Source organism: Phoenix dactylifera, chromosome 17, assembly GCF_009389715.1.
Source record: "Phoenix dactylifera cultivar Barhee BC4 chromosome 17, palm_55x_up_171113_PBpolish2nd_filt_p, whole genome shotgun sequence".
NCBI classification, from domain to species: domain Eukaryota; kingdom Viridiplantae; phylum Streptophyta; class Magnoliopsida; order Arecales; family Arecaceae; genus Phoenix; species Phoenix dactylifera.
This window is the reverse complement of record NC_052408.1, coordinates 5,248,750-5,266,152: the sequence shown is the minus strand read 5'-3', so window position 1 is coordinate 5,266,152 and position 17,403 is coordinate 5,248,750. Positions and strand designations below refer to the sequence as shown.

At 41.5% G+C, this 17,403-nt stretch overlaps 1 protein-coding gene across 1 annotated transcript; it reads left to right on the top strand.

Moving 5' to 3' along the window:
- Positions 1–11,158: 11,158 nt before the first annotated feature.
- On the top strand, positions 11,159–16,531 carry LOC103695599 (transcription factor MYBS3-like). Its single transcript, XM_008776968.4, has 3 exons — positions 11,159–11,608; positions 15,330–15,538; positions 15,766–16,531. The coding sequence occupies exons 1-3, from the start codon at positions 11,359–11,361 to the stop codon at positions 16,201–16,203; spliced, it is 897 nt and encodes a 298-aa protein (XP_008775190.2). The 5' UTR covers positions 11,159–11,358; the 3' UTR covers positions 16,204–16,531.
- Positions 16,532–17,403: the final 872 nt, after the last annotated feature.

The following is a 17,403-nucleotide window of genomic DNA, read 5'->3' as shown; positions in this document are numbered from 1 at the left end:
GCCAAGAGTTAAAAAGAAAAAAAAAGAGGAGGACGAAAGCGAGATGAAGAAACATTCGACTTGTATTAATTTTCATTGTTTCAGGGCCAAGGCCCATACAATTTGGCAAAACGCCGACATACAAAAAAAAAGAGGACAACGAAAGGTACAAGAGGTTAGCTTGGAGGAACCCCCGGGTCGGGAGCGTCGGGCTCGTCCGCAGGGGGTAGGGAGGCGGTAGGAGAATCAGCAGGCGATGGCGCCGGAGAGGAGTCGAGAAGGGAAATCCCACTCAGGTCAACTTCGGGGTACTTAGCCGACACCCTTGCCAGGCCCTCCTCGAAGCCTAAGATGAAGGATTCGGACCCCGCCTCCGACATATCACGGGTGAACTCGGCGGACTGACGATAAGCCTGTACCGCCTGGCGCCCGATCTCCGCACTCTTCTCGGCCAGCGCCGCCTCTGCTCGCTCCGTAATCTGAGCCTTAGCCTCCAAGACCTTCGCCACAATCCGGTCTTCAGCCTCGGAGGAGACCCTCAGCAGATTAGCCTGAGCCTCCTTATGCTTCGCCTCGGCAGCTGTGCGAGCGGCCTCAGCTTCCTCCAGGCGCGAACGGAGCTCTTGGTCGTTCGCGCGGGACCTCTCCAAGGCTGACTCCAATTCGCCCAGTTTGGCTTCAAGAGACCGGGTTCGGTTGCGGGCGCTGTCGGCAGACCACTGAGCCTTCTCCCACCTCTCTCGATAGTCCGCGACCTTCCGGGACTGCTTTTCAGCTCGTTCCTCCGCCTTCTTAACCCTGCTTTCGAGGCCCGAGGCGACTTTGAGTTGCTCCCGAGCTTCCAACAGTTGCTTCTCGAGGGCGGCGAAGCCGAGTGCCCGCTCTTCGGCCTCCCGGAGCCTCGCCTCGAGGTCCCCGGTCGTCCTGCCCGCCACAGCCTGGCCTCCCTCTTCCACTGCTTTCAGTCGGTCCTCGGCCTTCGCCAGAAGCCCCGCCTGTTCCTTGTAGCACTCCTCTAGACGAATCATGTACTGGGCGAGCTAAGAGATAGGAAAAGTGAGGGCGTCAGGCGGAGAACAACAGAGCTAATAAATGGTGAAAAGCGGCCAGAAGAACACTCACCGACATGAGACAGACGCAGCTGGCAGCCCCGACGTCAGAGACCCCCAACTCCCGGACCCGCCGACGGTCCTTCTCCAGCAGCACTGTTTCGATGAGGTTTCGGGCGCCATCGGTAGTGAAGGCCGACCCCGATTTCTCCTCGGAGCCGGATGGTGGTTCTGCAGCCTTACCCTTATCCATCGCCTGGGGAAGAGTCCTGCTGATTGTGCTCGGGGCGGGGGTCACTCCAGGAATTGATAGGGCCCCGCTCGGCCGGGGCCTCGGCGCGTCCCTCCTCGAATCATCAGGAGCCGGCTGAGTCGAAGGCCGGGCCGGGGACCGATCACGTCCGACCCGTCCGTCTCGAGCGGGCTCGGATGATACCTCCGGAATAGCGGCAGTCTCACCACCGGAGGGCTGATACAGCGTCAGCTGCCGGTCCGTGCCCACGGCGTCTCCCTGATCGGTGGGCCCGGACTCGTCGGTCGGCGTCGGAGGCACCTCCTTGCGGGACTTCTTCGCCGGCGGGGCCCCGCTCGGAGGAGCTCGTTTCCTCCTCCGGACCGCTTCCAGTAGGGACGACCTACCAACAGCCGGTCCCTTGTCCGACCGCATGACGTCGTCAATCTCTGCAACAAGAACGAGATGGTCGGGCTGAGAAACCGAAGGAAAGAACGAGACGAAAGAGGAGAAAAGAGTCAAAAAAGAAATGGTGGCAGGCTCACGGTCGGTGGGGACCGAGCTCAGACCGACATTCACCAAGGTATCCTCGGAAATAAGGCGGGCCACCGGGGGGAGCTGGCCCTCGGCAACCAACCCCTTCAAGGCGGCCAAGCCATCGGATTCCTCCCTCGACAGTCTCGATAGGCCGATCGGGGACTTCATCGGCGTCTCCCAGGTCGCCCTAATTTCCCAAGAGGGATCTACATCGATGAAGAAGAAACGCTCCTTCCAGCCGTGAATGGAGGAAGGAGCCTCTTTGACGAGGCCGCACCCTCGCCGCGCCGCAAAGCACCACCACCCTTTGTCCTGGGGGTGGCCACTCAGGCTGTAGAACTCCCAAAAAAAACATTCAGAGTGGCGGGAATCTCGTGCATGCGGCAGAGAACCTGGAAGACCGTCAGGGCACGCCACGAGTTCGGCACCAGTTGCGTCGGCGCAACTCTTAAACCCCGGAGTACCTGCACGACTAAGTCCGAAGGGGGAAAGCGGAACCCGGCCTGGAGAATGCCCTCATTGATGGCGATCTTCCCTGGAGGAGGATGGGACATCCTCTCCTCAGGCCCCGGGAGCGTAACGTTGCAGGCCTCGGGAAGGTGGTACCGAGCCACGAGTTTGTCTAAGTCTTCGGCGACCAGCTCCGACTTAATGTGGTCTGCTCTCACTTCGCCCATTCCTAATGGCCAATAAACCTACGGTCAGGACGGGGACAAGAAGGGGGGAAAGACCGGGACGACTGGGGTACACTAGTACAAAAGGAGAAAGTATGGAGAGCCCTAAGTAGAAGAATGGGGTAACTCACCGGAAGAGAAGGAAGAACGGCTCCGAGAGCGTCAAAGGAGAAGCAAGCGAACAGTCCAACGGCAACAACGGCAGCGCAAAGGGGAAACTCGAAAATGTCTGTAAAGAGGAAGACGGACGGGGGAGGGCCCCCGGTTAAATAGGCGGAAAGGCGGGTGATGCCTCGATGACGCCAGAGGACGCCTGGCCGCCGAAGGGTCGCTCGCGCCCCAAAGGCGAATCGACACCATTAAGGAAGGATGTCCGCCGAAATCCTCAGACTGCCAGGTCAGCAACAACCGCCATACGCCATAAAGAAGGCGGGGAGCTCGAAGCGCGCGCGCCTCTCCGAGGGATGGCGGCAATCTCGAAGCATCACTCCCTTCACCCGTTCCCCTTCTGGTTCCAGGCTCGGAAGTGGGGGGCTACTGTTACGGGGGAACTAAGCCGCCATGCTCCACGTGACCGGCACGCGCGCCCATGAAGACTACGGCTGTCCTTTGATCCAGCAATCCGACCCCGAGTCGGACATCTTCGGCTCCACAGCCCGACCTCGAGTCGGCTGCCCTTCGATCCAGCAGTCCGGCCCCGAGTCGGACATCTTCGGCTTCGCAGCCCGACCCCGAGTCGGCTGCCCCTTAATCTAGCAATCCGACCCCAAGTCGGATATCCTCAGCACCGCAGCCCGACCCCGAGTCGGCTGCCCCCTGATCCAGCACTCCGACCCCGAGTCGGAGATCTCTTGATAACGACAGGCTGCTTCCCAGAGGCACGCCGAGGCCTCCTGCTCCACTACTCCCTGCAACGGCTGTATCCGATGCTGTTCCACGATCTCCTGTATCAGCCGTACAAAGCGGAACTCCACTACGCCCTGTCATGGCCGTACCCAGCGCTGCTCCACGACGCCCTGTAACGGCCATGTCAGTGGCCACTCCATCGCGCCCCACGATGACAAACCCCCCTGAGAGACCCCCCAGCCAGGTATATATGCGGCTGGGGGGAGAAGGGGGGGTAAGCAAGAACTTCCAGAGCATTCCCCTACTACCTGCAATTATCTCTCCTTCTCCTCCAATCTCCTCTAACTTGATCGTCGGAGGGCCCCCACTACCCCAGTGGTGGTGCGAGGCTTGCTTGCAGGTTTCCCGGTGGAAGGTGGAGCACAATCAACATCAACCAGGGCAGCTCAGACGGAATCCCGTTCACACCGCTGTGCCAATCGTTCTCGGTTTGGACCACCAGCAACAGTTTGTATTGCAGGCAGTCGCAGCGGAACAATAGTGTCGGTGGAAGCAGTAGTTGCAGTGATTGTAATGTGGTGGCGGCGGATTGCTCCGAACAAAATGGAAAATAAGAATTTGGAAGCAGAAAACAAAGAACACCAAAAGCATTGTAGATGGGTACTTTATGTTATTATTAATAGATACAACATTTAGTGAGTTCCAAGTGCTTCACAGATTCAGATTTAAAATCTCTTCAAATTTTATATGTATTTTCTAAGTTGCATTCTGTAACAACCCAAGACCTCACTCAAAATGGCTAGCCGGAAGATATTATTTGGGTTCCTTGATCCTGTATAAGTACTCAAGATATTCTCAACGAATAACCGATGTGGGACTAAATACAAGCCCACACGGGTCCTCATGCTATGCATGCTTGTAGCTGAGATTTGTGCCTGCAATAATTACAATGACTACATTAATGTCATAACATCTGTTGTGACGGATCTCACTGAAACCGAAAAAGAATAAAGAGATTCAAGAAGATAGAGAAAAAAATAAAACGCAGCACACAAATTTATGTGGACCAATCACAAGCCAACATCCACAAGCAAGGATGGAGAAGAGATTCTATTACAATCAAAAGAATAGAGGACAAGAATAAAACTGCCTCTCAATAGAACCCTAATCCCAGTATACCCAGTATCAAACTTTTCTAACGAGACAAAAAGAGATAGATATAAAAAAATATTGGCTTGGGTCCTAAAATCTCTGCGCATTGGAGCCATGACTCGTGCAGCCAGCACAGGCTCCCCGCACGGTCCCATAACCTGTGCGCATAGGACCCGCGACCTGTGCAGCTAGCATGTGCACCCCATGCTCGTAGCCGAGCTTCTCTAAATTTCTTGAATGGCATCGTAGAGCAGGGTGGATCAAGAAATTCAAGACACACTTAACAACATCAAAATTGTAGATTCTAGCCTTGCCAAATTGCTGCAAATGGCTGGATATGTTGATAGCCTGCTGGTTATTGTTGAGTGAAGCTGCCGAAGCTTGGCAATCAGAACAACTAATCGCCGGCATGGTGCAATTATGAGGGTCAAAGGTACAACCCAGATGCACAATTCCAATATCACATCTCACAAACTCTTCCTGCTCAAGATTCAATGGCTGAAGGATTCAATTCTTGGATGACAGTGTTATATTGATAGTCTCCATTCTTTCCAAAAACTGATAGATGCTTTTACAAATTTAACTTAATCTTTCATGCTATCTGTTTTACCATATCTAATCATTTCCTCAAACATTTCAACTTTTTGGCAGGTTGGTCCTCTGTACTTTATACTATTTTATGTACATTATTAATGAGAGGAATAGATTTGGAGCTTTCTCATTGGTTTCTGTGTCATTGGGATGATCTCCATTGAACCTTAAACAAAAATTTTTGGATAAAAGAAACTATCAAATTTGACTTGTCATAAGCATAGATGTGACTTTATTAACAGGTCCTAGCTTATATATGTGGTAAATTTATTTCACATTTTCACAAGATATTGGCTTGCAGAAGAAGCAAGGCCTCATACTCTTTTCCTCCTTTGAAAGATCACCTAATTGATGTCGAGCTGTCTTAATTGTTATCCAGTCTTATTTTATGTTATTTCTTGTCTCTATCATCTCTTATCACCAAACACAGGGGCCTAGAATATGTAATTAAAAAATAGTATTCTTGGCAGCACGGTTTCATAAAATGCAGTCAAATAAAATCATTTGGTTTCTTTCAAGAAGGAATCTCTCACAGAATGTGGTGTTTTTTTTTATCATATCACTTGTCAGAATTGTATGATCCTTTTCCCCTCAATAATTTGGGTTCACAGATAGATATGAGAATTGATTCAGATCAGGATTTCTGTTGTTGCTGCTCTATGGGGGACATTTGAAATTAATTATGTTTGAGAGTCATATGTTGTGCCAGCCATATATACTTCTCATTAATTCTTCCTAATGGTTTTCAGGAGCTTGTTGATCAGGGTTATGAGGCAGTCAACATCTTGGATATAGTTGATCATGCATCTGCATGGTCTTCTGAATTCGGTGGTTGAATTTTTGGTTGTTGCAAAACCTGCATGGCTTTGTGTTCTTTGTGTCTATATGGTTTTGCAAGTTTGCTTAGCTACACCTTGTCATGATAACTGACATACAACAATTGTCAACAGCAACATGACATTATTGAGTACACAAAGCAACCAGTGAGCCTGGTCTAATGCTAAGTGATTTATTCTTGATCGGTCATGAGCACGGCGTCGGCAAAATACAAGGTTAGGGGCAATATTCAGAAGAAAAAAAAATCTAAAAGATATGGAATCAGTTGAAATCACCACTTTTCCTAAAAGCTTAAGCTGATAGCATGAGGTAGATTTATTTATATATTTTATATTTTCTTACACTCCCCCTCACATGTGAGCCAGACTTTCCTTTAATGGGCGAGCCCAACATGTGAAATTTTTAATAATGGGGTTAAAGAGTGCGGAGACAGGGTTCGAACTCAGGACCTCTGCTCTGATACCAAGTTGAAATCACCACTTTTCCTAAAAGCTTAAGCTGATAGAAAGAGGTAGATTTATTTATATATTTTATATTTTCTTACAGAATCTGCACAAAGTTTAGAAAGAATGTAAATAAACTAGAGATATAAAAAGCTTTTTGTGCCAAAAACTGTACTAGAGGAAGTTGTAAATACCAAGTTCTTTGGTGAAAAATTTCAGAGCAAAATTGTCATATTGGCCCAGAAATTATTCCAATCCCAACCTCTCGATGATTGACAGAAAAGAAAGAAGAAGTGAGTGGCAACAATGAGAATGAGAAAACAATGATTTTTGTGGATGAAAATTTCAGTTTGTCAAATTAATGACTGAATGAATTCTTCTTCTGAAAAAAGAAAAAAAAAAGAAGACTGACTGAATTGTTATTATCATCACCAGCAGCAAAGTCTGTTTAAACCTGCTTTCATCAAACTTGATGGTGTCTTAGATAAATTATGTATAATAAGGACAATGACTAGAATTCTGAATCCTTTGAATTTGCTTAATTGGAGGCTGCACTTATGGATAGATGGTTATGCAGCACTGGGATAACAGCAATCAGACATTCTCAGTAAAAATAGTTGTGGAATGATTTCTCATAGTGGAGTCTCTTCTCCATTGGCTAAATTAATCTGGAAATGCCCCCCACTGGACAGATATTTTTAGTTCTGCTAAGGAAAAGTTTTACCACTTAAAAACCTTAGAAACTGCAGCTGGCCAGCCCAGTTTCCTATGCTATGTGTCACAGGGCAGATGAATCGGTTGACAGCCACTTTTATACGTGCTCTTTTTGCCAAGAAAATATGGAAATTACTTCTTATCTAAGTTTGGTGTACAATTACTCCCTTCTAGCAATAAATTCTGGTGTGAATGGGGATCGGGATGGTTTGCTATTGCAGCTATTGCAGTTTGTGTTTCTGGATAAACAGGAAAGTGGCTTCTTGAAAATGAAACTACAACTCCTGCTGAGTGCTGGACAGTGTACTGTTTCTCATGAAAAACTGGGCAAAAAAATATGGGTGTGAAAATCCAATAAGAAAGAATGGAGATTGGAATGTTTTGCTATGGTGGCTAGTCTGTTGGTTTTTTGGATGGATAGGAAGAAGTGGCTTTTTAAAAATGATATTACAACTCCTTTTGATGTTCTAATGACCTAGAACCTCACCTATTTGTGAGGACTCATGCAGGCATATATTTAGTCCTATATCATTCATATGTCATGAGAGATCTTGGATATGTATATAGGACTAAAGAAGCTGAATAATACCTTCAAGGTAGCTTTTTTATCCGTGCACCTGAATCATTATAGATATTATCAGAGTAGACTTAACTCATGGCCCATATAGATCAGGAGCTGTAGCACGAGTCTTTTTAGAGCTGATCACGAGCCAGTCATGATATTTCTAATTGAATTTGATTAGATTTGGACCCTTGGTCTGATAAAAATACTAAGATTTAAACAATGAAGAATGTGAGAGCACGTATGGGCGTATGTTTAGTCCCACATTAGTTATAGGCTAAAAAGATCTTGAATATTTATAAAGAAATAAAGAACCTAAATAATACATTTGTTGGCCATTTTAGGCGAGGCCCTACTGTATCTCATGAAAAACTGGCCAAGAATAAGCTCTAATTCTTGGATCTCCAAGATAGTTCCTCTTTTATTCTAAGTTCGGATTCATGATGAATCAATCCTCTAGTATTTCCCTTTCCCTCACATCTGGTATCTTGTTAGTTGTCTCCCTACTCTTCTTGATCCTTTTTTTTTTTTACATGTTCTTTTACCTTTCTCTATTTTTCTTTTCTTTCGTAATTTTTTTTTTATTTACTTAACAAAAGCAATAAGATTTTTGCTTAATTTTTCCGTGAAACAATAACGACAATAGTAATGAATAGTGTTTACATATTTATTACAAAGACTAGTGCTTATGACTAAGAGAATAAATATGAAAAAGGGATGAAGAAACGGGAGCATAACTAAGAAAAATTGGATATACGGGAGATTAAAAGGGACATGAAATTATCTTCTTCATGTGGAAAGGTACTGCACCGGATTTCATATTTAATTTGAAAGCAAGTGTGGCAGGTCACATTTATTTTTATTTTATAGAGTATCATTCTATCTAATACAACCAACGTATTGCATAGAAATTAAATGGTTCAGAAACTGGACCATTTAACAGGATGCAACGGAGCCTAGCCAGGGTTCTTCTTCTTCTCCAACCATAACAAGAAATAAAAATATTACATCCATGGGATATTTTAATAAAATATAGTAGGGTTATTAATTGTTGTACCTTCACTTTTAAGGAAAAACATGATCATAAAAATATAATAGAAATTAATAAAGTATTAATATAATCTAATGGCCCATGCAGAGCATGTGTGACTAATGGAAAGTGTTTTTCATTAACACCAGCATATATTAAGCAAATATATTTATTAATAATATTATTAATTTTTTATTAATTTAGTAGTACTAATAAAAAGTTTCCTTTCTTATTAATGATATTACATTATTACATTTTGATAAAGCTCCATATTGAGTAAGATTCCTACTTATTATCTAAAAGAAAGAGCTCTGTTAATAACGTTAATAATATAGGTATCCATGTGATAAATGAAGAGCTCTGCATAAGCAGAGCTTCCATTTTAGCATATATACTAGCATATAACCCGCATTATAGGTAGGAAACAATTTTTTTAAAAAAATTATTATTGAAATGTAATATAATAATATAATAAATTATATTATAGTCTATCAAAACCTTCATGGTGATATTATATATTGTAACAGATCCATCAAAAAATAAAGAATCTTCGAGTGTTAATCTATTAGGAAACAAAGTTTCTACATATCTACTAGTGAATATGAGATTTGAGGATGTTGATTTACCAGAAAATAAAAGATCTGCAGATCCATCACAAATAGAGAATATTCATATGTTGATTCACCAGAAAACAAGCATCGATAAATCAACAATAGGGATCATCAAGGCTTCTAGACACGGCAACACGGCCATAATAGAGGCGGAAGAGACAACGACGACATATTAGGTGATCGGTGACTTTAATACAATGTTCAAATATTTATAGCAGAAGATAAAAACAATAGAGAGAGAGAGAGAGATGACTTTTTATATTTTTGTTTTCTTACATTTGGTACATCTCAGAAGTTATATATACTAATATACAAACTCTAATAAAGAAATATAATACAAACTAATATTAGATCATGTTAATAAAAAAAATATTACGGGTTGATATAGGTTGCCACTCTAAAAAGATCATACTAACAAAGTAAAATAATACAAGCTGATACAGAATCATGTTAAAAAAAATTTACGAAAAGTTATTACATGATCTCTAAAATCATGCTAACACCCCTAATTATCAGAATTAGCTTAACCCTATCCCAATCTCTCCGCGATTTCAGTTTTAAGCCACACGTATTGCTACTTTATTTCTTATTTTTCTAGTAGAATATGAGACTTAATCTGAATCATCAGTTGATGGGGGTTATGGGAAATAAGAGATTATTGGTCGGTAACTAGTATTTTTATTATCTTCGATTTTTTATTGATCTCCTCGTTCTCTACCCCCAAGCTCTCTCTCTCCTCCACTGCCCAGCCTCACAATTGTCTGCTCAACCATACCTCAGACAAAGTCCCCAAAGATTAGAACCACTGCAACCCTGCTCCATTGCTCAAGCCTCATGCAAACACCCCCTGGTCAAATGCTCGGTAGTCCTCATCAAGACTGTAGTTCACGTAGACGCCCAAGGAAGATGAGGATGGCACTGGAGGGGGTAGTAGTCATGGTAAAAGGGCATGGCATGGGCCTCTCAGCTGGCTCGGCAACGGAGAGGTGATTGAGTATAGGACCGTTGGGGTGGAGGAGGGAGAGGGTTGCAACGATAGGGTAGAAGAGGAGTGGGTTATGGGCATAGCTGCCGGCGAGGTTGTGGAGACCACCACGGTGGAGATAGGAGAACATAACATAGACATACAGTGGAGTACAATACACTATAATATAATACAATATAATATTGAATAATATAAAGTTATAAAATTTTGGATTTAGGGTTGAAATCGAATCAAATATGGATTAGATAATAATTTATCCTTATCCATATTTATTTTGTTTGACGAATATAATATAACTCAGATGCAAAAATTTATATCTATATTTATTTTAAACGGATATATATGGACACAAATCGGAAATAGATATAAATATGGATATAAATCGAATAATTAAACTTTACAATCACAAAATTAAGGTATTATCAAATTGATTGTGAATCAAGGTAATGTGATGTCAACGTGATTATACTTTTTTTTCCTTAATAGTTCATAAATACTATATAAAATTAAATAGGGTTATAAATAGAATCGGATATTCGGATACAAATCAGTTTACCATGCTGATTTGAATATGGATATTAATCGAATATTCAAAATTTTATCTATATTTAGATAAATTTAAATAAAAAAATAAATATAAACGAATATAAACTCTTAAGAAAAAGAAAAGCCAATCCACACCAAGGCTTATACTTTGATTCGTAGAGCACAAATGCTCAATCCAATTCTTTCCGTATCCGTAATATTTTAAACAAAAGGCAATCGCCCGGCTAATCTGGAAAAGACAATTTCAACCGTTCACACGATGCACCTAATCCGTGTATATGCCTTGTGAATACCCTGCCACGTGGACAGTATACTCCGCCGACTTTGCCTCCCTATCCTTTTATTTTTTTATGTTTATATGATGGCAAGAAAGAAGGAGCTAAACTTTCGCGGCTCTTTCGTTTCTACCTTTCTCCCTCTCCTTGTCCCAGAGGGATTCGAATCCCGATCCAACCCAAATTTAGGGTAAGATCTTTTTCCATCTAGGCCCAGCCCTATAAATCCCACGCCCCCCCCCCCATCCGGGACGATGGTCGGATCGGTCTCCGGGGATTGAGAGGGGGACGGGAGATGATGAGGAGGTGCTCGCTCTGCGGCAACGGCGGGCACAACTCGCGGACGTGCCCCAACCGCGGGGTCAGGCTCTTCGGGGTCCGCATCGCCGATGGCTCCATCCGCAAGAGCGCGAGCATGGGGAACATCGCCCACTACGCCGGATCCGGCTCCGGATCCCCGGCCGACGGCCTCCCCGCCGACCACGGGGCCGCCGACGGCTACGCCTCCGAGGGTTTCCCCCAGGGCAGCCGCGAGCGCAAGAAAGGTTACGCCTTTGTCTCTCCTTTTGTTTTAAGTTCTATGCTAGTATTGTTTCAGTTCTTCCAATCTGTTATAAAGGTTGGACTTTTCTGGGAGAGGATGTGCGGGGATTGAATCATTGTGTTGGGTGTTTCGGAAAGGTTTGATCTTCTTGTTTCTCGCTTTTGGGTTGCTGTGGAAGATTGTGGACTTTGAACTTTCTTGAGCTGAAAAGAGATGCTATGTTAGCAAATAGTGATCTTTTAGTTAAACAATATGTCGTTTGTGGTTTATTTGAACTTGAGTACCGTTCCTATGTGGCGATCCGGGGATGCGCTATACTTGCAGGTTCTTGTACTGCATGCAGCTTGTGCAAATAGGATCTGTATCGATAGTTTTGGGTATGATACTTATATGTAGTTCTGTTCCCACACTTACTGGCAAATCAAATGGTTTAGTATTGGTCTACTGTTCGATTGTAGCACAGGGTGATGTGACTAGGAGTTGCTTTTCTTGGGAAGCATCTATCTGAAGAACGTGATTTTTCTTTAAGACCAAAGTATCTCCTTTTCATCAAATCAAATTCTCGGTATGCATGACCAGAGCAGTATGATGGCGAAGGAAACGTAGGTTGTGATGAGAATAACGGACTAGTCAGGGTGGAGGACTATGATGATTTGCTTTTGACTTGGAGTGAGAGGCAGCGTATCATTAAAGTGTTACTTTTAGTTGGGTTTAGTTTGCAAAATAATAGGTATTGAAAACTCAGTTGTGTCCTGTTCTCCAATGTCATTCTTAATGTTTTTCTATATTCTGTAATGACAAAGAAACTTCTAATAAAATCTACTAGGAAGTAATTAATATGGGGGGAAAAGTTATTTGAAATATTTTGATATAACTGAACCATCTTTATACTCTTATGAAGTTTTGCCACTGAAGCCTTTGTTGGGAACATAAACTTTTTTTCACATTAAGGGCTTTTAATTTTCTCTCTCATTTTTGGTATGAGCAACTCTCCAAGTAAGACTTACAAATTAAATATTAAATTCTATCCCTTCTACTCCTATTCTTTAATAACTTCTTTCCCTCCCCCCCTACTCCTGTTCTTTAATAACTTCTTTCCATTTGTGTTGGTGTGTCTTCACCTTGGTTGCATTAGAGTGTTGAGACAGGTTTTTAGTATGATCGAATTAGAGGGTTGATCTACTTTTAAGATGTTTAGCTAGTGCTGGGCATGATGTTGGTATAGTGTAGGAAGAAGGTTTTAAGACGTGAATTTGACTTTAATTGTTGGTGCAGTGATTAGTATAACTTTGAGATTTGCTTGGAAAGCCCAAGTTTTCTTTTGTTTGTCATATGTGAAAGATGATGGCATGCAACCATTACTGAACTTTTAAGTTGAATACATATGTGCAGAGATCAATTTGAAATTATTCTCTGTCTACTTGTTTAACTGGAGATCGTTACAGTGTTTTTCTTTTTCTTGGACAGTTTGTTATGGTGATTGGAATATAATTAGGGAGATATTGGACATTACATTGTTAAGGAAAGAGACCTAGCAATTTCTACATTTCTTGAAGATAAACAAATTCAATTGGAAAGGTGGTGGAGATTGTAGATATGTTTTGCTAGTATATCTTTGTGATATCTTTATTGAAAGTAATTACTAATTGTTTGATGGGAGCGTAATTTGTGGAGAAGATTACTAGAGGCACTTAAAGATAATGTATTTTGGTTGTGATGTTGATTTTGATATTCTTTTGAGGTGACTTATTATTATGTGCATTTTATCACCATGATTCTGGAATATCTGTGGGCTGTTGAGTTTGGACTTATCTGTTAATTCTTGGCTGCATTTCATACCATCTTATAATATGAAGGGTTGTTACGCTTTTTCAATATCTGTGTTCATTTTTAATATTTACAAAGAGATATGTTGGTGCATGAGCTACCAATCCTAATATCGATTTACTTACATTTGTATAAGTGGGATTTATTTTTCTCTTTTATTAGTCTTTTACAAAGTTTATCTACTGAGAGAAAAAAACGTGAAGTTTTTGGCAGAGAATCTAAATGCATGCCCCCTTGGTCCACAAGCTAATCAACCATCTATCTCTTCCATTGACAAATAAGGAGGATATTGATAGAGCTAGTAGAATATGATTAGTAATGATTCTAGTTTGTTCTTGAGATCTTGTTTCTCTAATATATATATATATATATATATTAGTAAATGTGGTATATCAAATCTAGTGCTTAAAATCAGTATTGATATAGGATTTTTAGTTACATAGAAAATAGGGAATTGATTTGCATTTATTTGAAGTACTCTGAGTCAGTCTTTGCCTACTGAAGCTATAATTAATATTACAATAACTCTCTGAAATGCATTTGAAACAACATGATTATTGAAACACAGAACATTAAGATACACACAGTTTGGATGGTCATTGGAAGTTGTTTCTAAAACAAGTTTGCTTAGGCACTGATGGGAAGTCTAGAGTTGAAGGATGAAAATTTCTTATATTACTTGATTTTTTATGTTTTGTGTTGTGAAGCAACAGGGTGAACAGAGAGGAGCTTGTCAATAAACGATCATTAGGGTATCTGGTGGACGATTGGATTCTGCAAATAAGGATAGAATGGAGAGAAGAGGAAAGAAGAGCAAAAGGAGGAGAGAAGAGGAGAAGAAGGAAAAAAATCTCTTTTGGGTGCACCAGTGAGAAAACAAGAGAAATTTATTTGAACTGTCCAGTTGTGGTTCGAAAGATGAGTAAACAAACTTGTTCAAAAGATGAACTGTCTGTTATTTTTTTCTCTTCAAATTTCTCCATGTTTGGAGAGAAGAATTGTGTTTGGAGAGAAATGATTTCCCGCTATCTCTCTTCTTTTCTCTCCATTTATTCCCTTCTTTTAATAACCAAATGAGAAATTCAATTTCTCTACTCACTTTCTCTTCTCTTCTCTTCAGTTCTCCAATCCAAACAATGTGTAAGATTAGGCCATATCGTTATTTACTATATCTTAGCTAGACCTACAACTTTCAGCTATTGTGTTAGAAGGAGGTGATCCAACAGAAATGATCTTTTTGATAACCTGCCACCAGCACCTGTTTCTTCTCCTTTTCTTCTTATTCTGTTTGTTAATAGTTTAAATCATCTGCACAATGTGCACTCATTATCAGTCAATTGCTTTTTTTAAGTGTTCATAAGGTCAAAGTGAGACCTAGCTGTGTCAAATTGATTGTATATTATTTTATTAATTCAATTGTATTATTATATCTTCTGGTTCTTTAGGATGCAGAAAATAATAACTAGATTGCATTAGCATGATTATGTTTAGTATTTCTGGTAGACAATTCTCTCTTCTTAATGAGCTAAAGAGCCTAACTAACTTAAAGTTAAGGATAAAAAGTTTATGAGTTTGAAACTAGCAAGGCCTTGTCCGTTGAGTTATTTTTGAAAATAAATAACATGTTAATAATGCATAATGTGTCTCAATCTATACTAAAACTACACTTCCTCTCCACAAGAAACTTATTAATTACAAATGGATTATAACTCTTTGAATGCTTACTATTTCACTCTTTTTTATTTTTAAAATGCAAAAATGAAATATAACAACCATTTTATTTTATCTTCTGCAATTTTATCAAGTGGCATATGTCTTTAATTACTGAAATTGTGACACTGCTGATCTTTTTAATAGCTCAGCTTTATATCTTTTGCATGATGCTGAATTTGCAGGAGTTCCATGGACTGAAGAAGAGCACAGAATGTTTTTATTTGGACTGCAGAAGCTTGGCAAAGGTGATTGGCGAGGGATATCTCGTAACTTTGTAGTAACGAGGACAGCTACTCAAGTTGCCAGCCATGCTCAAAAATATTTTATCCGTCAAACCAATGCCAGTAAAAGGAAGAGAAGATCCAGCCTTTTTGATATCGTACCCAATGAAGTTAGTCTCTCTCTCTCTGTTACTGTGGAAATGATACGATATTATGCTCCTTTTCGCCTTTTTTGTAAAGAAAGTACTGCCCAGGTACTTTATATGCATGCTGCTCCACATATATTTCTGTATATATATTGTGGATGTATGCACATACATGAGCACGCATACACCATCCTGTGTATTGTTTCATTTTGTTCGTCAATAAAAGAGTGTTATGCAATGTTTTTTCTCAGCCTGCTGATGGTCAATTTTACCCCATGGACTCCCAAGAACCAGAAGCACAAAGCAACAACCCACCGCCAGCAACTCCAGCTCGGGATGAGGAATGCAAGTCAATGGATTCGAATTCAAATGATGGAGAGGGAGCTGTTCTGAAGCCAGAAAGTTTGCCATGCAGTTATCCATGGTTCTCTCCTTATTCCTCGCCATTCTTTCCATTTCCTTTTTCATGTCCATCAGGTTACAGAGAAGTAATTACCTCAGAAAAGACACATGAAATTGTTAAACCGACAGCAATGCATTCGAAGACTCCCATCAATGTCAATGAACTTGTGGGCATGTCAGCACTGAGCTTAGGAGAATCTAATGGCGAAGCAGGGCCGTCATCATTGTCATTAAAGCTGCCCGGCGGGTCGGATAGACAATCTGCTTTCCATGCTCAAGCTCCCTAAAATGGTGGATTCAAGTACGAGCCTGATCCATGCAGTCTAGTGACCCCGCATTAAGAAAGCACCCCAAAACTGGAGGTGACCCCAGTGATACAAGGTCTTTTTGTTTATACAGGATCAATAAACTTCAATCCTGACTAGCTTTTTTAGTGTACTATATAGTGTTGTATAGTGGAGTTATGACGTGGCACTTGATTATCTAAGTGGCTAACGTATTGTTGATTTTTTCTTAATAATGACTGCAATTTTGGTTTTTAAGGAATGATTTCTTGATTTCTGTAAGGTCACGACCCTGATCCTATTATCCGAAATGATTTTAGCTCTCTGCAAATTTGCTCTCTTTTCCCCCTTCTCGGTAGTTGGGGCTAGACTTCATATTATTTGGCATACTTCACTTTCAAATTCTGCAACTACAATAAAATGAAAAGAAAGAAAAAGCATGCATCTCTGCTATATTTGTCATCTCATAAACTGATATTAGCTTTAATTATCTCCTTAGTTAACTGAGCTTAACATTTTCTATGATATGCTAACTTTGTCAGTAGGCAGTTCTGAACTCTACCGTGGTTGTCAACCTATTTTCTTTCTTGTTTCAAATTTTCTTTGGTTCATTGAGGTTTTGGTCAGGCTGACGTAATACAGAACATGTGGATGTTCTGCAGGCTTTAATGCCTCTTGCCATGTTAAAAATATCTCTGTTCCTCTCTTTCTGAATTGCTGCTGCTAAATTTTTCTCGTCACTCATTTGAACCTTTCTTTTTGAGCATCACGATGTTGCATCAAAATTACCTTCACGATGTTGCATCAACATTGGGCATTGATAATAGCTTTCTGCTGGCTTTTCTCTATTCGGCTTGCCAATTTCTCCTTCCTTGCCGTTATAGGTTTCCATTGTCACAATCTGGCAGGCAAGCCTTTCCGAAAGACTGGAGCTTAGTTGCACATCTTAACCCCAATCTTCAAGAAAGCCCTGCTCTTCTAGCTAGTCGGTCTTCATGAAGAAGGCACTGGACTATTAACAAATGTGCATGCATAGACGTATATGTGTCAACGAACCATGCATGCAAGCAACTGTGATTTTAGGACATCTAGTTTGTGAGGAACCATGCAGTCATATATTTAATTTCTTGTGAGTTATAAGATGGAAAAATCTTGAGTATTTATATAGGGCCAAGGAATTCAGATAACATCTCCTTGGCTAAA